Source organism: Amaranthus tricolor, chromosome 9 (assembly GCF_026212465.1).
Source record: "Amaranthus tricolor cultivar Red isolate AtriRed21 chromosome 9, ASM2621246v1, whole genome shotgun sequence".
In the NCBI taxonomy this organism is placed as follows: domain Eukaryota; kingdom Viridiplantae; phylum Streptophyta; class Magnoliopsida; order Caryophyllales; family Amaranthaceae; genus Amaranthus; species Amaranthus tricolor.
The window spans coordinates 24,410,139-24,433,472 of record NC_080055.1 but is presented as its reverse complement, the minus strand read 5'-3'; the positions used below and the strand labels follow the sequence as shown (position 1 = coordinate 24,433,472).

General features: G+C 34.6%; 3 protein-coding genes across 7 annotated transcripts; 1 reads left to right on the top strand and 2 right to left on the bottom strand.

The window, feature by feature from the left end:
• Positions 1-288: 288 nt before the first annotated feature.
• LOC130824433 (enhanced ethylene response protein 5) lies at positions 289-8,082 on the top strand. Its single transcript, XM_057689442.1, has 13 exons — positions 289-564; positions 679-797; positions 885-978; positions 1,087-1,176; positions 2,664-2,729; positions 2,961-3,050; positions 3,149-3,205; positions 5,079-5,140; positions 5,983-6,070; positions 6,650-6,726; positions 6,814-6,888; positions 7,183-7,288; positions 7,365-8,082. Exons 1-13 carry the CDS (start codon positions 397-399, stop codon positions 7,494-7,496), a joined length of 1,224 nt encoding a protein of 407 aa, XP_057545425.1. The 5' UTR covers positions 289-396; the 3' UTR covers positions 7,497-8,082.
• Positions 8,083-8,470: 388 nt separating this feature from the next.
• Positions 8,471-15,589, bottom strand: LOC130824431 (uncharacterized). 5 transcript variants are annotated; one of them, XM_057689435.1, is made up of 13 exons: positions 15,363-15,589; positions 15,211-15,270; positions 14,209-14,260; positions 13,748-13,821; positions 13,541-13,657; positions 12,960-13,090; positions 12,461-12,546; positions 11,463-11,565; positions 11,255-11,374; positions 9,701-10,552; positions 9,146-9,256; positions 8,918-8,985; positions 8,471-8,595 (listed from the first exon to the last, which is right to left on the bottom strand). In XM_057689435.1, the coding sequence occupies exons 1-12, from the start codon at positions 15,385-15,387 to the stop codon at positions 8,920-8,922; spliced, it is 1,797 nt and encodes a 598-aa protein (XP_057545418.1). In that variant the 5' UTR covers positions 15,388-15,589; the 3' UTR covers positions 8,471-8,595; positions 8,918-8,919. The 5 variants fall into 5 exon arrangements, with proteins under 5 accessions (XP_057545418.1, XP_057545419.1, XP_057545420.1 ...); XM_057689436.1 differs by lacking the exon at positions 13,541-13,657; XM_057689437.1 differs by lacking the exon at positions 13,541-13,657 and having other exon boundaries at positions 13,738-14,260; positions 15,363-15,399.
• A 4,704-nt stretch (positions 15,590-20,293) lies between these two features.
• Positions 20,294-22,432, bottom strand: LOC130823415 (uncharacterized). The gene is made up of 2 exons (XM_057688034.1): positions 20,908-22,432; positions 20,294-20,793 (listed from the first exon to the last, which is right to left on the bottom strand). The coding sequence occupies exons 1-2, from the start codon at positions 22,430-22,432 to the stop codon at positions 20,294-20,296; spliced, it is 2,025 nt and encodes a 674-aa protein (XP_057544017.1).
• Positions 22,433-23,334: the final 902 nt, after the last annotated feature.

Sequence of the window (23,334 nt, the reverse complement as noted above, 5' to 3'; positions counted from 1 at the left end):
GTACAAGTATTTTAAAGCGAAAATACTTTTTAAAACCGTCCCTTTCTCTTTGATACTACATCAAAAGAAACCAGGGAGGATGGGTGGAAGAATTTATATTTGAAAACATGGGAAATGAATATTGACAAATTAAAGGGTGGTTGAAATGTTGATTTATCAAAAAATAATTTAAATGTGTCATTATTTACCATAAATAGATAAAAAATTAAATTATTAATATTAATTTTTAAAACATAAATATAACGACCACTAAAAATAGCATAAAAAGCTGACTTAGTCTAATAACTCTTGAATACTAGTGTTAGTACTACTCGTCTACTCCCAATCCCAAGTCCTAATTTCTTATTGCTTCATTTTCTCTAAACTCATAACAAAGAGTTAAAGAGGAAGAAAAAAATGGCGTACATAAGCATGGGCGAAGCGCACAGAAAAATTACAGACTACCTTAACAACTTCTCCGACGCCATTGCTACTCAAGATGGAGCTTCTCTTCGTCGCCTTCTTTCTCTCTCTTCCGGTAATACCAAACTCCTCGCCGTTGCCGACGCTCTAAATGTTTTCCAGGTCTTTTTTTCCATTCTAGGGTTTTACTCTAATTTCGAATTTGATCCGCTTATACACTCCAATTTTATAGCTTGATGGAAAAATCTCAATTTTCCTTTGGTTTGAATCTTGCAGGATGTTAGTAGGTTAATCAGACAATCAAGTGAAATGTTATCACCCCTACTTCGCGCTTTACAGTGTTACAAGCTTGGTCAGTTGGTTGATGCTTATAATTCCTACGAGAAATTTTCCAAGTAATTGTTTATTGTACTTTTTTGCTTTTTAATTTTAGTTCAAGATTGAATTTGGGGTTGTAATTTTGAATTGGTTATTGTGTTTAGTGCCTTTATACAGGAATTTCGGAATTGGGAGTCTGCGTGGGCATTAGAAGCATTATACGTGGTTGCTTATGAGATTAGGGTTATTGCGGAGAGGGTAGGAATAACATGAACTCTTAACTGTTGATGCATTAGAATAAATGTGGCAGTACTGTACTACTGTTCTGTTGATTGTTACATTGATACTTTGAAATTGTGATTTTAGGCTGATAGGGAGTTGGCGTCAAGTGGAAAAAGCCCAGATAAATTGAAGGCAGCTGGTTCTTTTCTCATGAAAGTTTTTGGTGTCCTTGCAGTATGTTTTTCTATTTTCTTTTCTCAGCGGTTTGATTTGATCTGTTCATAGAAGTTGCTCGTTTTTATGAATTGAAGGGTGATATTTTGTGTAGATTTTTCCAAAGTTAACACTACCACTACATTTGGAAGGGCAAATTAAATTAAATTCCATTAGTAGCTAGGATAATATAGCTTAAATTTTGAAAATGCTTAGATGTGTTTTGAAAGTTTTGAGAAGTGTTGAGCAATTGGATGTTAGAGGTCCCTGGATTGCAGATAACATATGTTACTCAACTTGGGAACCATCTTTCATCAGAACTGAGAAGGTGTCTAAGCTCCTGACTTGACATTTTTATAATATAGTCTCCACTGATCCAAAATTAAGTGATTAAGAATGAAGTTTTCTAACCATATCAGAATTTTGATTGTCAGATATGGTCACGTTAGCCCCATTCAAAAGTCGAAGCAACATAGGTGAAGATATGCATGTAGGGGATTGAGGATACTATGGTTGAAAATTTCTTCGAACAATTTTACTTGGTGTCACATTTTACAAAGCTCTAATATTGTTAACAACGTTTGTAATAATTGCTTCCGTATGCGATTTCATATATCATCCCGATGGTATAATTTCAAATGTGACTGTTTATGAATAATGGATAAAGAGATAGAAATACTATTGGATATTTCTGCTTTTTATCTCATTTGGGAAACTTCATATCATAAAATCTCTTTTAGTCAATCTTACAAGTTATAACCAGCTATGAACATGGCACTTGGGCGAAAGACACTGCTTGGACCTACCTAGACCCTAATGAATCCAATTTTAGTTTAAGGATCTTTGTCTAAGATTAGGACCCTATGGATTCAGGGTTTGGTTTTATTTGTGAACTTTAGGGTAGCCCTTTAGAATCTTACCTTCCTTGCTCAAAATCTAGAACTTTCTTTATCATCACAAAATTCATATATTTTAAAGAAAAGCTTTTTAGGTACTATAATTATGAGTTTGACTAAAAATTGGAGTTTAATTGCTTATTGATGAAGGTGGAATTGAACTCTATGGAGTAACCATAATTTTCTTTACATTGTACTAGTGACTATGGATGACTCAATTAGTAATATAATATTGTTATGTCTGATTTTTCTTGTGTCAAGCTTAATTTATCTTATAATTTTTTTAAAAGAAATTAATTTTGAGAAGTTGACATAAAAAATAAATAAAAGAATTGGACTCAGATCCTAGATGAGGTTTGGGTCTAGTTGGACTTAACCAAAACCTTGTCATGCCCATCCCTAGTTGCAATTTGGGTACGTTCAACGGTTTCATATTCTTGATCTCTATAATGTAATTCAGTCTTTTGTTCATATTTTACTGTGTTTATGAATGACACTTGTGTTCAATTAAGTTATTGTGTTTATTTGAATAGAAGAGGGCTGTTACAGGCTTAATGCTTTGATCCAGTGATTTGCCTGAATGTTGTTGATAGACGTTGCTGTGTTTGGCAGGGAAAAGGGCCAAAGCGTGTTGGAGCCTTACATGTGACTTGCCAGCTGTTCAAAATCTATTTCAAGGTGCATATTGGTTATTCCTTAGTTCTTATATGTTTCGATTTTTCCTTTCTTATTTTGTAAGAAATTTTGTTTTTCATTCATCTATTTTGTTATTCATGTCCAATTAGTTTTTATCATATCAATAGACTTAAATTCAGTCATACATAATCTCAATCATTATTTTTTTCGTTAGGTCTAGAATTGCAAGTTATCTGATAATTTGACTGTGTTTTGTGATTGGCTTCATTACAGCTCGGTACTGTACATCTTTGTCGAAGTGTAATAAGAAGTATTGAGACTGCCCGTATCTTTGATTTTGAGGAGTTTCCTACCAGAGATAAGGTACTAACGTTTGCATTCCAAATTTTGTGATATCTTTATAGGTATTCAATTTTATGAATATAATATTGAGAAGACGTTGCACTCTTATGTTATTGTAGGTGACTTACATGTATTATACAGGTCGTCTTGAAGTTTTCAACGAAAATTTTCCGGCTGTGAGTATATTTCCGTTTTCTGTAATGTTTTGTGTGATTATATTGTAGTTGGCATCATCTTTTGGGATTAAAGCTTCAACAATGTTGTTGGATTTGATGGCAGTGTTGTTATTATTATACTTTTAACCTATGCTACCCGGACTCGTATACCCATGTCCGACACATGTCCAAGTGTCCAACTTGACTATTTTTATGTAAAAGTTTCAACATTCCAAACCAAATTGAAATGTCCAAGTGTTTAGCCGGCATTAGAAATGAGCGATGAACGATTACAGGCGGAGTCGCAGAAATCCATGAATCTGCTAAAACACTAGTTAATTACTAGAAGTTTATGAAAGTTACATATTATTAATAGTATTAATTTGTAAACCAGTTTCTTTTAAACCTTATGAGCGTAAATTTTAAACATATCTGCACTACTAAGACGAGAGTTTGTAGGGGAAACTAAGTCCTTTGAACAGCCTGTTATGGACTCACCTAGAGTGAGAGGATAGTGGGGCAACTAACAAGTAACAACTGCATGTAAATTAAGTCTTTTGACCACTAAAACAGCTTTTGCCTTTTCACCCATACCCATGCCCACACATTTCAACATATATCGTGAAATACTCACAATTGGAACAATATACCGGTTATCTAAATCAAAGGCAATAATGATCAACTAAGTTTAACTTCATAATCTAGGATGAAATGTGATTGAAAGAACACGATGAGCTATCATATAGGGTTGGCTTTTGTATTTACATACTAATGCTCCTTTTCAGACTACCAGACTCTACCTATCTCAATAAATTAGAATTGATTGAGATGTCAGCATGACCACCTGTGACATCAATCTCTGGAATTAAATATGCAGGGTTTGATTTCAGGAAAGGCAAACATCTATATTCAATCTAGAGTATTTTTTCACAGAACTTAGTTCTTAGGTCTTAAAACGTTGATAGTGTGATCTTCTGCTTATTAGTTGTTAATCTTTTTGTATGATTGCTTTTCTTATTCAAGCGTACAAGATCTTCGGATTGTAATATCTGCATTGACCGATGTTTCTAAACCCTAACTTTACACTGATACCTCAAAGTCTCACATGTTCTATGCCGAGCATCTGCTTCTCTTTATCGGTCATTTTATTGTGGAAGTAAGTCCATGGAATTGTTGTCTCCCTTCTCCAAATGCTTAAAATCGTAAGCTGTAGTTGTACTTCTTGTCAAAGCCTTGATGCTAAGACATGCTTGGGAATTGGGAATTTTGATCAGTTCTGACTTTTGAGAATGGATCACTTGTAAAAAGAGTCTATGGTTGTTGTGCCGGGACCGGGTCATAAGAAGCCATTTTCTATGTCTATGTTGCATATTGAACACTGGATAGCTTGCAAATATTTGGTTTCTTTTATTACTATATACTACTTTGTTAAGTTTCAAGTATTTATTTTAAGATAGTACTGAATGATGTGTGTTCGCTAGTTCAAATAAGAGCCTTTCAGTAGCATGATCCATATTCCATATGACTGTTGGGTGTGAAGATTGAATGTATCTTGGATTTATCAAATTTATAATGGCCTGAGGTTCACTACGCATTGAACTCTTTAAGCAGTACAAAGTAGGTAGGACAGTTTTCTCGTGCACTTACCCTTGAAAATGCAGAAAGACAACCATATTCACCAAGTCACTTGCATTACATGTAAATATTGTAGCCCCAGATTTGGCCACGTTTTCTGTGGATTGAGTAATTTTGTGAAGAAATCTATGAAACAATGACTTAACGCTTATTTGCTTTTAAAAAAATGTGCATTGTTAACTTTTGACTTTTTTTGCTGTTATAAAAATTTTTATGGTCTGCACATGATCTTATTTAGAAGTGTATCTCCAACTTGCAGGCTGATCAGAAATTGTCATATGCTCTAGCTCATTGCCATCCTGACCATGAATCCAATATAAGGTGTAGTACGCATTCCCTTCTGCACCATCTCTATTCTTTTAAACGTATTTATTTGAAAATGAAACTATAATGTCTAAATTTGAAGAGATTTTCAATACAAGTGATGCTCATCAAATTTTTCATTGTGTTTAGAGATTGGATAGGCCTATATGCTTGTAAAGATCAAAACGCATCTTTTGAAGCCTTGCTCTTTGGGGGTTTCACTTTTAACTTTAGGGCAATAAAATTTGTTGTGCACATAATAATTGCTTTCTATTGTTAATTTTTGTTTTGTGCTATAATTTACTCTATGCAAGCTAATTTTTGGTGATAATACTATCTTTTATGAGATGTTGCCTCTGCTCGAAAAGCTTTCTACCATTGATAAGCTTGAGTTAAACTTATTAAAAAATTCAAATACTTATGCTGTGTTTGGGAACCATGATTTCATTTGGAAATCTAAAATTTGCTCAAATTTGGTGCTTGGCAAATGAAATTATTCAAATTAGAATTTAAGCCAATTCCACCCTTATAATAAAGTAAATATAGTTGAGAGTTTGAGAATGACTGTCCAAACCTTATCATTCTCAAATTCTTTATTTATGATTTTATAATTCAAATCTATAATTTGAAATAAATTTCTTGTTTCTAAACGCAACCTTATGGTCTTAACTCTTACCTTCTACATAGTGTACCTGGAACTATAATCTAATATGGATAAAGAATTGCTTGTGTCCCTATTCTTGGCATTGATAAAATTTGTTTCTGTAATAGGCTGATAGCATTTCTTACAGATTTTATCATTATAATATTGTTTTGTAAGCTGGGTTCCCTAATTTTAGTTGTGTGTGTGGATATAATAGGATGATCCTCAAATATCTGATACCCGTGAAGCTTTCAATAGGTATCATGCCTGAAGATTTATTGTTGCAGAAGTACAATCTTCTTGAGGTATAATGTATATGTTGTTTTGCACGTTTCTTTCAGCTGGTCATGTCTGTTTGACTCCTCTTTTTGTATCTTTAATTATCCAGACACTTGACACCCTGAATATTTTGTGGAAACCTTACCTCAATATTCACCCTGAAACATTGATTATCTTGATATTTTAGAGAAAAACTCTACAAACAAACAGAAGTTGCAGAGTACACGCAACTTATGTTTAAAGGGGTTTCATGAAAGAATTATCACCAAATGTAGCAAACATGCCAACCTTAAATGTGTATTTATGCATCGGTAGTGTCAAGGCAATGTCCCCACTCGTTTCTTATTTTAGGACAAGGTCCTTATGTTCAGAAATGTGAACCTTGTCGCCTTAACACTTGAATATGTACCCGAAGTTGATTGTTGGTTCATGGGTTACTATATCTGATCTTTCTTTATGCCCGATACCCAAAGACTAACTCATTGAAAGTTTTTTTGTCTTCAAATATTAAGCACTAGAACTATGCAAATTGTTCAACACATCTGACCTGCTTGTTGCTACTAGTAATATACAACTTAAATTGACAAAATGTATGGACCATGCAGTATCAGGACGTTCTGCTAGCACTTAGAAGGGGTGATATTCGACTATTACGATGTGCTCTCCAACAGAATGAGGACAGGTTTGCCATGCTTATAATGCCTACCCATTCATAAGAAAAGACTAGCTATACTTTATGAAGCTGATTTAGTGATGTGTATTTGATTAGGTTTTTGAGATCAGGTGTCTACCTTGTATTGGAAAAACTTGAATTACAAGTTTATAGAAGATTACTCAAAAAGATGTAAGTACATTTTTTCTTCCTACTTTGGATTATAACAGACTTAAGTAAAAATCACTCATTAAATCGTACGCACTTCTTATTTGTGTGAAGTGACGTTTGCTATCAAGGGTTAATAAGAAACAACCTCTTTATTAGTTCTATGACCAATAAGGATAAGGTTGTGTACATCCAACCCTCTCAAACCCCACCCTAGGTGGGAGCCACTTAATGGCATTAGGGTAATGGAATGGAATGTTGTTGTTTGGATTTTCGATCATGTGGGTTATTTGTTGATGTATTCTTTTACATTTTTAGCTATATTATTCAAAAGCAAAAGGATTCAAGCAAAGCGCATCAGGTGAAATTGGATATTATCGTCAGAGCACTGAAATGGCTTCAAATAGACATGGATGTTGACGAGGTTGATAGCTTCTTTTTCTTCTTTTGGCTATTAACTTGTTACAGATCGGCTAATCTTTACTCGTGCCTTGATGCAGGTTGAATGTATTGTTGCAATTCTAATATATAAAAACCTTATCAAAGGGTATTTTGCGCACAAGAGTAAAGTTGTAGTTCTGAGCAAGCAAGACCCTTTTCCCAAACTAAACGGCAAGCCAGTGGGTTCGTAATACTTAGAAGGGGTTAATTATCATACAGAATAAGCTCACTTCCTTCCAGCTGCTCATTGTGAACGATCAATGTTCAAGCTTTTAATCAATTCGGTTCACTCTCATCAACTGAATAATGTCTTGTGCATTGTGTAATAGTTACGAAAGCATGCTTGTCGTAGTGTATCTCATTCTTTCACAGCTAGGGAAATTTTTTGTTAGTTAATAGTAAATTAGTATTTGAAGGCTAATAAATTCCCCCTTCATGTAGTATTAATGTGCTGTACAATTTACTTAATTGTCTCTACAATTAACTAGTAATTTGCATATAATCATGGGTTAGTCTGAGGGTTGAGTGTTTTTTCTTTTTCCTTTGTAAAAGTAATTCGAAACTCGCGGCGTGCACAAAGGGTTAGCACCCTCTTTCCTCTTGTAGGGATTCTCTTACCTTATTTTGAATAAATTCTCTTACCTTATTCTGAATAAAAAACATGATAAGATCTTGCAGTGCAATAATGGCGAGGATTGTATTCCCAAGATTTTCTTTGATGTATTGGTTGTTTTGAACAGATTGTGAACATGTTTTATGGTATAGCATGATCATAATCAAATTGACCCTTTTGATATCATTTATATATTTTTATATATTTTTATATTTTTTAGTTTAAAGTATTTGTTTTAGTTGAAATTTACTATATAACTTTTTTGTTTTCTTAGTTTGTGTCAAATTTTCTAGTTAAACCCTTAACATAGTATAAGAAAATACATTTATTGTTTAAGTGGTTTCCTAAGATACCAAAAATTGCTTGTCTTCCTCCCGCAGTCCTCTAATTTTATTGCTTGCTCACGACCATTGCCAATATCCATTGTCTTTATTCTTGAAGTTGTTCCTCTTATCGTTATTGCTTGCGCGTGTCTTCAATATTCACAAATATATAAACTAAATGAATAATCCGAATAACAAAAGAAATTAAAAATAATAACAAAAGAAATTAAAAATAAGGAACTTAGTACTACATTAGCAAAAGTAATTTGTGTATCTTTACATAGACTTAATTTGATGTTTATGTATGAAACTCTCATCCTACACTGGTTGCAAATCAACCCCTTCCTGTATTCACTGCAAGTATTAAGAGACTTTAACAATTAGTTATATTTCCGGTAAGATCTAGATTATGAGCAATTCTTTCATAAGATCGTCTTACAGCAAAACATATATAGTGGCTCTTTTAAACAACTAAAATGAGCATTCTAATATCCTAACTGTCAGTTTTAACATCTATAATGACTTGTTTGACATTAAACAACTATATAAAATGATATTTTAAGTACAAAAATGAATATTTTAATTAATTTAGTTTGATTATATAGCCCAATTCAAAATTGTTTTAAGGTGTGGCTGTCTTAAATGAGATTTGGTGATAGCAGAGTAAAAATGTTACCTTTATTTTTTTCTGTCTTTGAAGATTACAAGGAGAGCAAAGCCTACCATCAATGCAATCCTCATTACCTGCAAAACTAAAACATTTTACTTTATACATGTACAAGCAATAAGTAAATACAACTAGCATGTAGAGAAGTAATCCCCATACGCCGATCATAACTTATATGAGCAGGATATATTGAGTATGATGATGATAATGATGTAAAGAAGTAATCAGTAACAAAACCTGCCCGGTTGGTCCAGTAAAGAGTTTGTTGCTATGTCTTTCGCTAGACTCCGAGTTGTTCGATTCAATAGAATTTTTCTCGTTTTTACTCTTATCAACCATATGTGTCGCCTGAAACTCGGAGAAACTTTAAATTAAAAGTTTAAACTAGTAGTGTATAGTGAATAACAAGCAATTTTCACCCATGAAATTCTTTTTTTTTTTGGTATTTGTAGCTCTAAAACAATACATCACAAAACAAGAGCGAATACACACTACTAGTGTAAGCTAGGCCGGGCATTCATTTCTACGTGCATACATCTGTGTTACACAATTCAATGTCGTAAGGTACATAATCAAGCGACCAAGGACATTGCCTAGGCAGCCCGGGTCTAGATTTCCCCAGTCACAAAGCAAATAAGCACATACAAATATTCAATACTGTGCTAAAAAAAAGGTTCTTGTGCAGCAGAAACTCAAAATTAATAGATCATTGATGCAGTTATTAATCGAAAAAAGTGTATAGGAAGACGAAAGTTAAAGCTCGATCTTGTGGGTCATTATCTATGGACTGACCTTATCATGGTCATCTAGCCGAGGGCTGCAATCAGAATGAGAATCTTCAGGAACACGATCTTCAAACGGTCTATCATCACTTACAACACACCGGTAAATAACTTCGTTCAAGAATATCCATCCACGAAAACTATCGATTGCATGATGCTCAATCCCATGAAAGGCTTTCGATATTGCTCTATCTTGTGAAGATTTCCATCGTTTGCTTCTCCATTTTTTCTCCTTTAGATAAGAATCACTTGTAGAAAACTCATACTCCTTGAATTTATCGGAAGGAAACTTCTTTAGTCTTGGTAAAGCTTCGAGTAATGTCTTCAAAGAAAATGTTGTAGTTCGTTCAGATGTATACACTTTTTGGGTATTACTGCTTAACACTTTTCCTTTTCCTGACGTCTCTGAGATTAAACGCGATTGTGGAGTCCTAAATCTCGACAATGCAGGTTTCGTGTTAATAGGAGCATCCACATTCGTATTAATTCTTACCGAAGTTGTTTCATTTGATTCACTACTATCAGATAACACGCCCCATCTTTCATTTCCTACTTCTGTTGTTAACAGAGACGCTGCTATTCTAAATCTCGACGAAACTGGTTTACTACTGTTACAAAGAGGCTTCTTTAGGCTTGGAGTTACATTAGGAGGATCCATTTCAGTTTTATTGGTTAATTGGCCAATTTCTTTCTCTGTTTCCTCCGGCAATGAAGGAGTCGAGGTTTCTAGTTTGGTAAAAACTGGTTTAGTGTTGATAGTAACCGTCTTCTTTACGCTTGCGACTTTGGAGGGAATATCAGCTGTAGTTCTACTGCTTAATTCAGTTCTTGCCATCGTTTTATTAGTAGCAGGTGATTCTTCCTGATAGTCAAAATCATATCGTTAATTAGTTTTGTCAATGAACCAGCTCAACCAAACCCTTAAGCTGAAGGTTGAAGCCTCGAGACGTGTCATAAAATCTATTACGCCCCCTCATACGAGGGTCTTTGGGCTAAAAGTTTGAATACAACAGAAGTCTTCTCATACTTGGCACTAATAATCGCACTTAAAAGGAACGGTGTGATGAGATATGAACTAATGATTTGGACTCTAATACCATGTCAAGAAATCAATTTAACAAAAAGCTTAAGATGATGCTTAAAACTCCATGATATGTTATATATACTCTACAAAGTTTATATGTATCATTCCGAAGAATGTTCCATGCCTGAGTGTTGAGTCCATGCATGATAATGATCAAAATTTATGGTAAAAACTACCTTTTGAGATAGAAATGCTGCGATGAACATCAAGATGAAACAAATTCTAACAAAATTCGATGCAAATTCATTACCGTTACGACCATTTATTATTGTCTATCAAATCGAACATATCATCCAGCGTCACATTACGCAAATTGCAAAAAGTAAATTATGGTGGGTTATGGCTATTTTTTTGCCATTTTGAGAGAATTGCGAATTCAAAAGACGAATTAACTAGTAAATTATGCAACACTGTATGATCATATTTATCAATGAATACCTTTACTAAACTAGTTTCAAATGTTAGTATCATTTTCCTTACATTGCTCGGTTTTTTATCCAACTGATTTTGCTGCTTCATGTCTCGTCCCTGAATTCGCTCTTTCATCCATTGATCCGGCAATTTGTTGAATGCCCCGGTTGATTTAGACGTTGTGAATCCCTATTTCCAAGAAGAGTATAATTCTTTATGATCAAAGAACTAACATTAAAAATTTAATTGAAACATGACAGTTGATCACAAGCATTACTTCTTTCTTCTGATCAGCATGACCGTTGTTCACAAAATTAACACCGGATTTAGCTTGGTTGTTGGTAGGTCCCACATTACTCTCCTTGACTGAAACTTGTGAACTGTAAAAATTACTAATTAATAACCGTGATTTGTAAATTATCATAAAAAGACAAAAAAAATTATATTAAAATAAATAAAATTAAAAAGGATAAATTAAAATAACAAAACTCTCACCCTATCAAATTCAAACACATAAGAGTGATTTATTAACCTTACAAATAACCGTTATTTACTAAGACTTTCTCGTATAAATTCCAATTCACAATGCCAACAAAACATTTGTCGAAATCAAAAAGTTCACTCTTAGACTTGCATAATGTTAGTATACTTTCTCTTTCTATTATACTTGCTACATATAATTTTTTACGCAATCAAATGTGTTATTTTGATCATTTATAAATTGAAACACATCTAAAAATTATAAAAACTTAATATTATGAAAGTATGTGATTAGAGGATTCAAACAAGAACCCAGTTGACTATATTTTTTATTATACATTAGCCGTAATATATAAAATAAACTTGAACAATAAATAGTGTTAAATACCGTTATATAGTGAGTATTTCAGAACGGGAAAGTATAGCATATTCTGAAGCGTCAACCATAACCTTAAGCTTTCGGTTGAGTTGGTTCTTTAACATGGTATCGAAAACCAGCGTGACAAGTGGTCATGGGTTTGAATCTCAACTATGCCTCATAAAAAGTGAAATATTCGGCGTCATGTATGAAGAAGGTCCGTGTTGTATTCACACTTCTAGCCAACAGAGCTCTTGTGTGAGGTGGCGTGTTAGAGTATAAAACTCATTTTGGAGAGGTGGCGTGTTAAAGTATATAACTCATTTTGGAGTCTCAACCATCAGCTTAAACTTATAATTGAGTTGGTTCCAAACACATAATGCACACAATTGATGAATGATGATAATAGTAAGTTGAGGAACAAAAATGATGCAGACCTACCACCAGATGAACCTGCTAGTTCTGAACTACTATGACTCCTCTTCATAAGATCCTCTTGTTTTTTCCTAGCCGCGGATTCTCTCTGTGAATCAACAAAATTTCAACATATCATATAAAAGCATTTTTGCTGAAAGCCAGTGCCATCTTAAAACATTTCGGGGGCTCTGTTCTAATATAAAAAACGAGGTCCCTAATAATAATAGCGCTCTAAAACTACACGCATGTATTTAGTGCACGCATTTCTCTTTGACCTCTCCTTAGAGGGGGCACGGGTATGATCTGTCCACTATCCTTCTCCCTTCGGACACTGACTTTATATTTAGGACCCGCTATTGTAATTTTGCCCTGAGCTTTTCAAAACTCAGGGTCGGCCCTAGAGACAGACGGACAGCACAAAGGCCATGTAATGCAACACATCTAATACATCCTAAAATATAAAGCACAATGTTTGTCTTTGATACTGATTAATCTAAAAGCTCAGGCAGATATATTTACCATGCTACGAATTCGGTTTAGTTCATTTTGAGTAAGGTTAAATGTTAGTTTCAATCGGATATTGCCTCCGCCTTTAAGGGGGAATAGATCATCCCATATACCTTTTTCCGCAATTGATCTAGTTTCAACATCTGCAAAGCAATCTCAATTCTATCAGTTACAATTACATACTCGAGTCGAGACTGTTTTGCAAATTACTGTTGGCTGAAGGTGTAGGGTTGGTTGTAATAGTTGATTAGTTTGGCGAGCTGAAAGTGTAGGCCGTGATAATTTGTCACAAAATCACCCAATGGGCCTACTCATGTGGACACACCCACGAGGCACCCGTGAGCTTGGGTCCACAAACCCATGGGTAATGAGCCTTGACTTGCATAAACACCTGATGATGTTCAATCTTTTCCAAAACACTAATTGTTGTTAGAAACGATCTCTCCGAAAGACGCGTTAGACATATGGACTAAATAGCCCAATTAACACAAATTAAAGAGAAAATAAAAATGTAGATTTCTTATTTTGAGATCAAAAGACGGTTTCTTACAAGAGTAGCTATTTCCAAAATCATATGGTATTGGATTACTCACTAAGCATTATATGCAAGTCACAACCCACTATTTTAGGTGATGTAGGATATTCCTCATGTGTAGTATTTCTAACAGGGAGTATTGGCTGATAAGCCACCACCCAACTGTTTGAGTCAACTGTTATTGAGAAAAAATAGATCAAAAGTCAACTAAAACGTCATTTGCTGCTCAACTCGAGATTAGTTAAAACAACTTACAAATACAAACCTGTGAATGCAATTTCATTCCCTTGAGCATCAAGTATTGAGACATTTAGATTGTCTCTTAGAGTTGCTAACGGGCTAATAAATCCAAAAAAGTACAAAATAAACCATTAGAAGCTGTGTTAGAGTATATAACATATCCTGAGGCCTCAACCATCAGCTTAAGCTTTTGGTTGAGTTAGTTCCTTGACATGGTATCAGAAGCCAACGTGATAAGAGGTCACAGGTTCGAATCTCAATCACCCTTCATTTAAAATTAAATATTCAGCGCCTTTACATGCGCATCCACACGACAACCCATCTTCTAGCCCAATAGGCTCTCATGTGAGGGGGCGTGTTAGAGTATATAACATATTTTAGGGCCTCGACCATCAACTTAAGCTTTTGGTTGAGTTGATTTCTTAACAGAAGCAAGTAAACATAGTGTTAGAAACATCAATTGAACATGAAGTTAAGTGATTTTACAAAGAGGCTCCATCCTTATCCTGCATCTCATGTGCTTGCTTTCCTATGGACACTGCATTCGCCCATTATTCAAAGTTAAAAAATATATTAGAAAAAACAAATCCACAACTTTGATATGTAAATTACACCCCAAATAACCATAAATCCAATAATCAGAGGCGGAGCAAAAATAAATAAAATTTTCAAGCCCGTTTAAACAAAATGGTATTTTGGGGCATGTAAACAAATTAGTAATAACTAAACTAAAACATATGTAATGTAAACTAATCTAATTTAATATTTGAGACCCTTAATTTAGGGGTTTTGGGCGGTCAAGTATCATGTCCATAGAGTTGTTCAAATTAGACCCGATTTGACTTGATATAAAGATTAATGTGGACATAAAATCCGATTTAGACTGACAAAAAACATCTAACCTAAAAACGACCGAATGACCCAAATAAACACTACTACTTGCACACTTGAAACTACATTTGGCCATGATATGTCCACAATATTAACATAAGGGGCGGATAAAACAACACAACAATTTATTCCTAAACTTTGGGCCTAAAGCCATCTAATTTAAATTTAAACTAATTTTATGTAAACTAACTAAGGTAATAAACAAATTGTTATACGAGATTGTCTTATTGTGAGACGCGTTTTATATATTATATATAGGCTAAATAACCCAATTGATACAAAGTTATAAGAAAATCTGAAAATAGACACCTTCTTTTGAAGTCATTTCACCGTAAGATTACGATCTTTCACAAGAGCAGGCTAGTCTAGTAGTCGAAGACTTTTTTTTAATCCATATGACTAGTGTTCGATTATCAATCTACATGATGGATTAATTCATTCCGTGGGGATTTTCTGGCCTACCCAAGATCAAAATAATCTATAGTCTTACAAGTTTTCACACTTTACACGTGCCTAAAACTAAACCGCATTGTATATACTAACAATGAAGGTGTTGAAAGCATACATAATATAATCTAAGGAAAGCAAATCTCACACCTTTAATACTACACATAGATGAAGACTGTGGAGAAGATGGAAGTCCAACCAATTCTAAAACTAGCAAAAACAGAAAATAACTTGATAAGTTATACTTAATAAAAATAGAAATAATTAAAACTAATTAAAGCATTATCATTTATATTATTTACCTGAAACATGGATAGATCCTGGCATTGAAAAGGATGAATTGTAACACTTTTGTGAAATTCAATGCAAATTATTAGTTTGTAAAAGTTGTAAGAGCAAAAATTAGGATGATTTTGATATGTTTAGTGATAGGATGATTGGATGTGAATGAAGCTCAGAGTTGAAGGCATCATATCAAATGAAGGCCCACTTCCAGTTCTTGTGTTCCATTCCTAACCTCAAATTTTCACAAGGCAAAACCATTTTTTAAATTTGTCTCTTTCATGTCTTTTATTTATCACAAATAATATCATTTTTATCACGCTGACCGCCTAAGAGGTGTTTAAAATAAACATGATGATTCAAAATTTTTCTGACCTTGTAATCGAATTTGATTTGACCCGATTTACAATTATGTAAAAAATAATAAGGACACAAAATCAAATTTCAAACTGACCCGAAACACCTAACCCGAAATCAACTCGATGACCCGAATGAACACTTCTAGGCTGACTTAATGGACATTTATCGTTTTAAAGTGATTACTTATAACTTTAAAGTGATCACATTTTGGTCTTAAAGTGAGCACTTATAAACTTAAATTGATCACTTACAATTTTAAAATGATCAAATAGATAAATTAACAAATTATAAAGGTTAATCTCATGATAAGATGGTCTCATTCAAGACGAGCTAATTTATTTGTAGTTACTTTTGTCATTATTAAAATTCAACACTTGTATTTTTACACTATTTATAAGTTAATTTATCCTAATTTTCTTACTACTTTACAACATTGTTATATTTTTCTTTGAATGTAGTTTTTAAATATCAAATTTTTTATAATTTTTAAATATACATAATTAATAATATATATAAATGATCAAAGTGTTGCATGAAAACCTTAAGGAACAAGTTAAGTATATTTTTTTAAAAAAAAGTTCTTATAAATAAAGGTCAGGTAATTTTAAATTTTTAAGTAACTTTCTATACTAAATAGGGTTGAGAATTGGGATCCTCTCCATTACATAGATGAAAATAAGGGTCAATACTTAATCTAACGGTTTGGATTGTTTCATGAGTAAACCATAAATATAGATTAATTTATATTTTAGATATAATCCTCATCTAATTAGTTTTGGGCGTTTTATTCGATCTATCTTTTTCTTTAAAAATATTGAACAAAAATTTAAAACTTTAAAATAGTGTTTGGAATTTTGGATTTCATGAAATTCATGTCAAATGCTTGATTTGAAATCTCAAATACTAGTCAAGCTTTCAAATAGTTTCATGTTTCCATATTTTAACTTATATAGATCATCATCATACTCAATGTATTTCACTCATAGATAATTATGGTCGGGGTGAGGAGAAAAGAGAAACGACAGCTCATACCCATATAGGAGAGTGCGGTCAAAGAGTCCCTCGGCTTAAGAAGGGTTTTCAAAGAGAGAGGAACCTGCAACTATTCGAAAGCCAACTACTTACACCTACGTTAACCATGAATAGTAATCAACTAATTAAATATACACAACAAATAAAATACGTACAAATAACTAAAAATACGATAATGGTAAAAGAAGTGGCAAAGACAATAAGAGTATTTATACTATGCAATGTTTTAACACTATTATTGATAATATTATTAATCATTTATTTGTTGTTGTGAAATTTTGAGAAAAGAACCATATTTAGGTAGAAATTGATCAGTTTAACATTAAAATTAATCATTTTTAAGTTAAAAGTAAAATTTTTTACTTTAATTGATCTATTTAAGGTTTAATTTAAATTGAAATTGAAACCTTTAAGGTCACAATTGATAACTTTGAAGTTAAAATTGAATTTTTTTTCAATGTTTGGCTTTTAGACCGACCCATATAAATAGTCTCAATAGTCAATATGAGACCGTCTCTCCCGAGTTTTAGCGTTACTTAATTGATGGGACACTAAACTTTCTCATCAATATCCTTTTTCTTATTAACACTATACTCAAGGGGGTTATAAGTGAGATTAAGGTGTTTTGATTTTGTGATTCTTTAATCAGATATACATCGTCATTTTGATTTTTCTCAATATAATATATTAGTTCTTTCTACTGAACTTGTTTCATTACTTTTTAAACATGATTATATCTAATTCAAACATAATCCAAATCAAAAGTGAGCTCCTTTTTAGTTCAATATAAATTTTGATTTTTCGATTTTTAATAGGATAAAAAATAAAATAATTATAATCAAAATATTTCAATTTTAAAAATTCTTAATTTAAATTATGATTTTTATTCAAATAACATTCACCCCTTAAGTAATTACTAAATATATAGGCATGGAATGAGATTGTTTCACCTCTGATCCCTCCCTAATTAAATAATACTACTCCATTCCTAACGAAGTAGGTGAAGAATTTAAGATTGCGGAAATTAGGGTTTATGAATACTGTTTGTATTGATTTTCATAGTTTACAGATCCAATTATTTATACAAGAATTAGGATCTAATTTAGGAAATAAACTAAACTTGGTAAACCAGAAATTTCCCTAATTATAATGATCTAAATAAGCCAACTAAATATCTTGTGAATAAGTTGATTATTCCTACACTCCCCCTCAAGTTAGGTGATGGGATTTCCAATGCCTAACTTGGATAAAGTAGTTTCGAAGACTTCAGCTGAAACACCTTTTGTGAGAATATCCGCTAACTGATCTTCTGTTTTTACATGTGGGATACTGATGATCTGCTTCTCCAATTTTTCCTTTATGAAATGTCTATCAATCTCTACATGTTTCGTTTGATCATGCTGGACAGGATTCTCTGAGATACTAATAGCTGCTTTGTTGTCACAAAGTAACTTGCATGCTTCTTTTGGTGGGAAGTCAAGTTCATGTAAGAGCTTTCTTAGCCATAGTATCTCTGTTATTCCTTTTGCTACTCCCCTAAACTCTGCTTCTGCACTTGACAATGCAACCACCTTCTGTTTTTTACTCCTCCAAGTAACCAAGTTTCCTCCTACAAGAGTGAAGTATCCTGATGTAGATTTTCTACTATCTCGATCGCCAGCCCAATCTGCATCTGTATAGGCTACAAGGTCCAGATGCCCATTTTTCTTAAAGAAGACTCCTCTATTGCTCGTGCCTTTCAAGTACCTCAGGATTCTCAATACAGCTTCCATATGTGAGATCTGTGGTAGGTGCATGAAACGACTTACAACTCCAACTGCATATGATATGTCGGGTCTAGTGTGGGATAGGTAGATAAGTTTTCCTACCAGTTTCTGGTATTTCTCTTTGTCAGCTGGTTCTTCTCCGGGTGTTGTTTGGAGCTTATGATTGGTGATTATTGGTGTTTCTGCTGGTTTACAGTCAAGCATACCTACCTCTGCTAACAAATCTAGGACATACTTCTTTTGATTGATGAAGATTCCCCTTTTTGATCGAAGAACCTCAATTCCTAGAAAGTACTTTAAGTTTCCTAGATCTTTCATTTCGAACTCCATGAATAACTTTCCCTTAAGTTCCTCTATTTCTTTCTTATCATTTCCAGTTATCACCATATCATCCACATAAATGATTAAACATGTAATCCGACCGTCCCTTTTCTTCAAGAACAGAGTATGGTCAGACTGGCTTTGTATATACCCGAATTCCTTCATTGCTGTGGTAAACCTCCCGAACCAAGCTCTCGGCGACTGTTTCAAGCCATACAATGCTCTGTTAAGTTTACATCCTTCTCCTGGAGCAAATTCGTCTGAGAAACCGGGTGGAGCATGCATATACACTTCTTCTTCAATCTTGCCGTGTAGAAAAGCATTCTTTACATCAAACTGATAGAGAGGCCATTCTTTGTTGGCAGCTATAGAGAATATGACCCTGATGGTGTCTATCTTGGCAACTGGGGAAAAAGTCTCAGAGTAATCTATCCCGTAGGTCTGTGTATACCCCTTTGCCACAAGCCTTGCTTTGTATCTGTCAATAGTTCCATCTGCAAGATATTTAATTGTAAAGACCCATTTGCAGCCAACTGGTTTTTTCTTCTCGGGTAGAATACACTTGTCCCATGTGTTATTTTTCTTCAACGCTGAGATCTCATCCTCCATTGCTTCTTTCCACCTTGGGTTTTGGAGGGCTTCTTCAGCGCTCCGAGGAAGGGAACTTGAGTATAGACTGGTTTGGAAAGCAATAGCTGTTTGTGCCAAGTTACCCATCTCTCGGCTAATAGGATACCGGGATCTCTGTGATTCAAACTCTGGATCATACCGTCTTGGGGGAACACCTCTTTTGCTTCTTGGAGGTAATTCGTATCTGCATGGAGAATTAACAATACCCGATATATCATTATTAGTTTGAGGCTTTGGTTCAGATGATACCTCTTGGGTCTCCGAAACAACTTCTTGATCACTGGATGCCTTAGACAAGGTGGGTTCGGCCTGAGGAGAAAGTAATACTATGTTTTCCGTAGCAATATCTGTGGGATTACCTACTTGCTCTTTGTGGTTCAGATCATTAGTTACAGAATATGTGAGTCAGCTTAAGTCATCATCTGTAGTCTCCCCCTGAGGACGAAGCTGGGATTAAAAATAAGAATGCTCAAGGAAGTCACAATCCATTGTAGTATATAATTTGTTTTGAGTCGGATCAAAGCAACGATATCCCTTTTGATTATTACCATAGCCAACAAAGATACACTTAACGGCCCGAGGTTCAAGTTTATTCCGAACAGGTTTCGGCAAGTGAACAAACACAACACACCCAAAAATTCGGGGGGGGTAAGGAGTGGAATGAGGGAACAGTGGTGTAGGTATGGAGGACTTCAAGAGGAGATTTGAACTGAAGGGCTTTGGAGGGTAGTCTGTTTGTGAGGTAGGTGGCAGAGGCAATGGCTTCAGGCCAAAAATAGGATGGGACATGGGCTTCAAACATAAGAGCTCGCCCTATTTCTAGGAGAGTGCGATTCTTTCTTTCAGCTATGCCATTTTGTTGTGGGGTGTGAGGGCACGAGGTTTGGTGAATGAGGCCATGGGTAGTGAAGAAGTTTTCCATATGTTGGTTCATGTATTCCCCCCCCATTGTCAGATCGAAGTATCTGAGGTTTGGCTTTAAACTGGGTGACAATCATGTTGTAAAACTTGACAAAAACATCAAACACCTCAGACTTGTGTTTTAGGAAGTATATCCAGCACATTCTAGTACAATCATCAATAAAGGAAACAAAGTATAAATAACTCTGTTTATTAAATTCAGGAGCAGGGCCCCAAACATCAGAATGTATTAAAATAAATGGTTCATTGCTCTGATTTGAACTAGGAAAGTAGGAATGTTTGTGACTTTTCGCAAGAATACAAGCTTCACAATCTAAGACTACAGTACTTTTAACTAATGACGGAAAAAGATGTTTCAGATAACCTAGTGATGGATGTCCGAGACGTCTATGCCACGTCCATAACTGATGATCTGTGAACCCTTGAGCAAGCAAAGTGTGACCCGTTTGAATCGCCTCGTCCACATAGTATAGACCGTCACGTTCAGTACCACGCCCAATAGTCTTCCCTGTCTGAGCATCCTGCACAACACAACCAGAAGAAGACATAAGCACAGTACAGTTTAATTCTCGAGTCAATTGACTGATAGGCAATAACTTGTGAGATAAGCTAGAAATTAAAAGACAATTATTAATTTTGAGAGAGGGAGAAATAGCAACAGGCCCAGCTTGGTCAACACTCACGCACTCCCCATTAGCAGTTTGAATATAGGTTCGGGTTTTTGGATGAGTGGATAAAAGATCACGGGGGTCAAAAGTCATAGTATCAGTAGCCCCGCAATCAAATATCCATGGGGATGATAGACGAGGTTTGCATAGTAGACCAAGTTTATGGGTTTTGTAAGTGGGTTTGTGAGTGGTATTGAGAATGGGCCGGTTATGGGTTTGTTTCAAAATGGGCCGGTGGGTTTGAATGGGCTTAGGGTTTTTTGAGGGTGGGGTTATAAAAAGGTGGGAGTGTGAGTGTTTCCCTTTCCCTTCCTCACTAGCTTCTGTTTCCAGACCTTTCCCCTCCTTCCCCCTTTCTCTCTCTTCTGATACGCCTCTTTGCGCTTTCTGTTTCATTTCACCTTCAACACTATTTCTGTCTTCCTTTGCTTCTATGTGAATGGTTGGTCTGTTGGTGGGAGATGAAGCGCCAGCGGCCAAGTGAGCCTTGCCGCCGGTTCTTGACGGAGCCTTGGTGGCGGCTTTCCGCTGCTGGTGTTCCTCCCACCATTCCGGGAAGCCAATGATTTTGAAACATCCTTCTTTTGTATGACGGCTCCCTCCACAGTAACTGCATCTCAGGTGAGTTTTATCCTCTTCATTACGCCGGAATGAGACATCCGACCGGTGTTTAACGGCCAACCCACTCCCTATCTCTGAGGGAATTTTTCCCGGTGATGAAGTGTGGCTCATAATCCCACGCCTAGAGATTTCTCGTCTGATTGTGGCATAGGCCACTTCCACTGTTGGGAGTGGATCTTGATGTAGCAAGTCACGCTTCTCTTTGTCAAAAGTGTCATGGATTCCGGCCAAAAATTGAAATAGCCGTTGCTTTTGAATAAAGGTGTTGAAAATCGTTATATCCTCCGCATGTATCATGGGATTTGGTTGTCTTCGGTCTATCTCTTTCCAGATAGTGTTAAGTTTCCCATAAAAAACCTCCAAAGGGTCTCGATTTTGTTTCAAATTATTGGCTTGAGAACTCAGATCGAAGATCTGGAGTTCATCCCTTCCACTGCTTAATAGAACTTCGATCCCTCTCCATAAATCTTTTGCAATAGTGTAGTCTAAGAATTGGTTTATAAGGTCTGTACTGATATTCGAAATAATCCATGACAAGACTATCGAATCTTTTTGTTTCCATGCTCTGTAATTTGGATCTGTGATGCTAGGAGGATCGTCGATGATGTGATTGAGACGTCCTCTGCATTCCAAAGCTATCTGCATCATTTTGTACCAAGTCGTGTAATTTTGATAATTTAGCTTTTCGGTCAATTTTAGGTCAGGAGATATGGTTTCAAGGTTTATGTTGGGTTTATTCATTTGTTGAAACAGTTTGAACATTTGTTCCATCTATTCCATCTTTATGAGCTGTTTTGGGTTGGTTTCTGCCCTTGTTCTTTGGACAGGTATGTTTTAGGGTAGATGATGATAACCAATGGTGTTGTCGGTCCCGGAAAACACCTTTGGCACTGATACCATGAAGAATTTAAGATTGCGGAAATTAGGGTTTATGAATACTGTTTGTATTGATTTTCATAGTTTACAGATCCAATTATTTATACAAGAATTAGGATCTAATTTAGGAAATAAACTAAACTTGGTAAACGAGAGTTTTCCCTAATTACAATGATTTAAATAAGCCAACTAAATATCTTGTGAATAAGTTGATTATTCCTACAGTAGGCATGGTACTAATTGGAGAGGTCCATTTAGGAGTTCATGTGGATTTATATAATATCTCACATTGAGTTAATTTCGATTATTAGTTGTATGTAAATATCTTGACAATTTAATTTTAATTTTTATATACAGATTATTTTGGATCATAAGTTAATCAATAAACAACTTCAATGATAAGTAGACTTAGGATCTTAGGGGTGTGATTATCAATTTGAGATAAAATGATAACCGTTTAATTTGATCATAGGGTCAATTTCAAATCAGGTGTTTCTGGTCAGTTCACATTGATTTAATTTTTTTCATTATTTTAAATTTATTTTAAAATCGAGTTAAGTCTAATTTGATTCTAAAGTTGAGTAAATATCAGATTATCAGATTTATTTTGAACTATCTTATCATGTATAGCCTAACCAGAACCAGATGAGACTTAACGGCGTGAGACTTAAAGGACGAGAGATTATATTATCTTAATTATTTTATTACATTACAGGCTTGCGCCAACCACTTTCACCAATAATGAATTAGTTTTGCATTATGTATTTCGTCCTTTAAGTTTGCTATCATATTTTTCT

Coding starts and splice junctions, on each gene's coding strand:
- LOC130824433 (XM_057689442.1), top strand. CDS start 397: ATGGCGTACATAAGCATGGGCGAAGCGCACAGAAAAATTACAGACTAC. Junction 5,141..5,982: donor GACCATGAATCCAATATAAG/GTGTAGTACGCA, acceptor TGGATATAATAG/GATGATCCTCAAATATCTGA. Junction 7,289..7,364: donor TAGACATGGATGTTGACGAG/GTTGATAGCTTC, acceptor GCCTTGATGCAG/GTTGAATGTATTGTTGCAAT.
- LOC130824431 (XM_057689435.1), bottom strand. CDS start 15,387: ATGCCAGGATCTATCCATGTTTCAG. Junction 12,547..12,959: donor TAAACCGAATTCGTAGCATG/GTAAATATATCT, acceptor GTTGATTCACAG/AGAGAATCCGCGGCTAGGAA. Junction 9,257..9,700: donor GGCTAGATGACCATGATAAG/GTCAGTCCATAG, acceptor TCCGAGTTTCAG/GCGACACATATGGTTGATAA.
- LOC130823415 (XM_057688034.1), bottom strand. CDS start 22,432: ATGGAACAAATGTTCAAACTGTTTCAACAAATGAATAAACCCAACATA. Junction 20,794..20,907: donor TGTGCTTATGTCTTCTTCTG/GTTGTGTTGTGC, acceptor TGCTTGCTCAAG/GGTTCACAGATCATCAGTTA.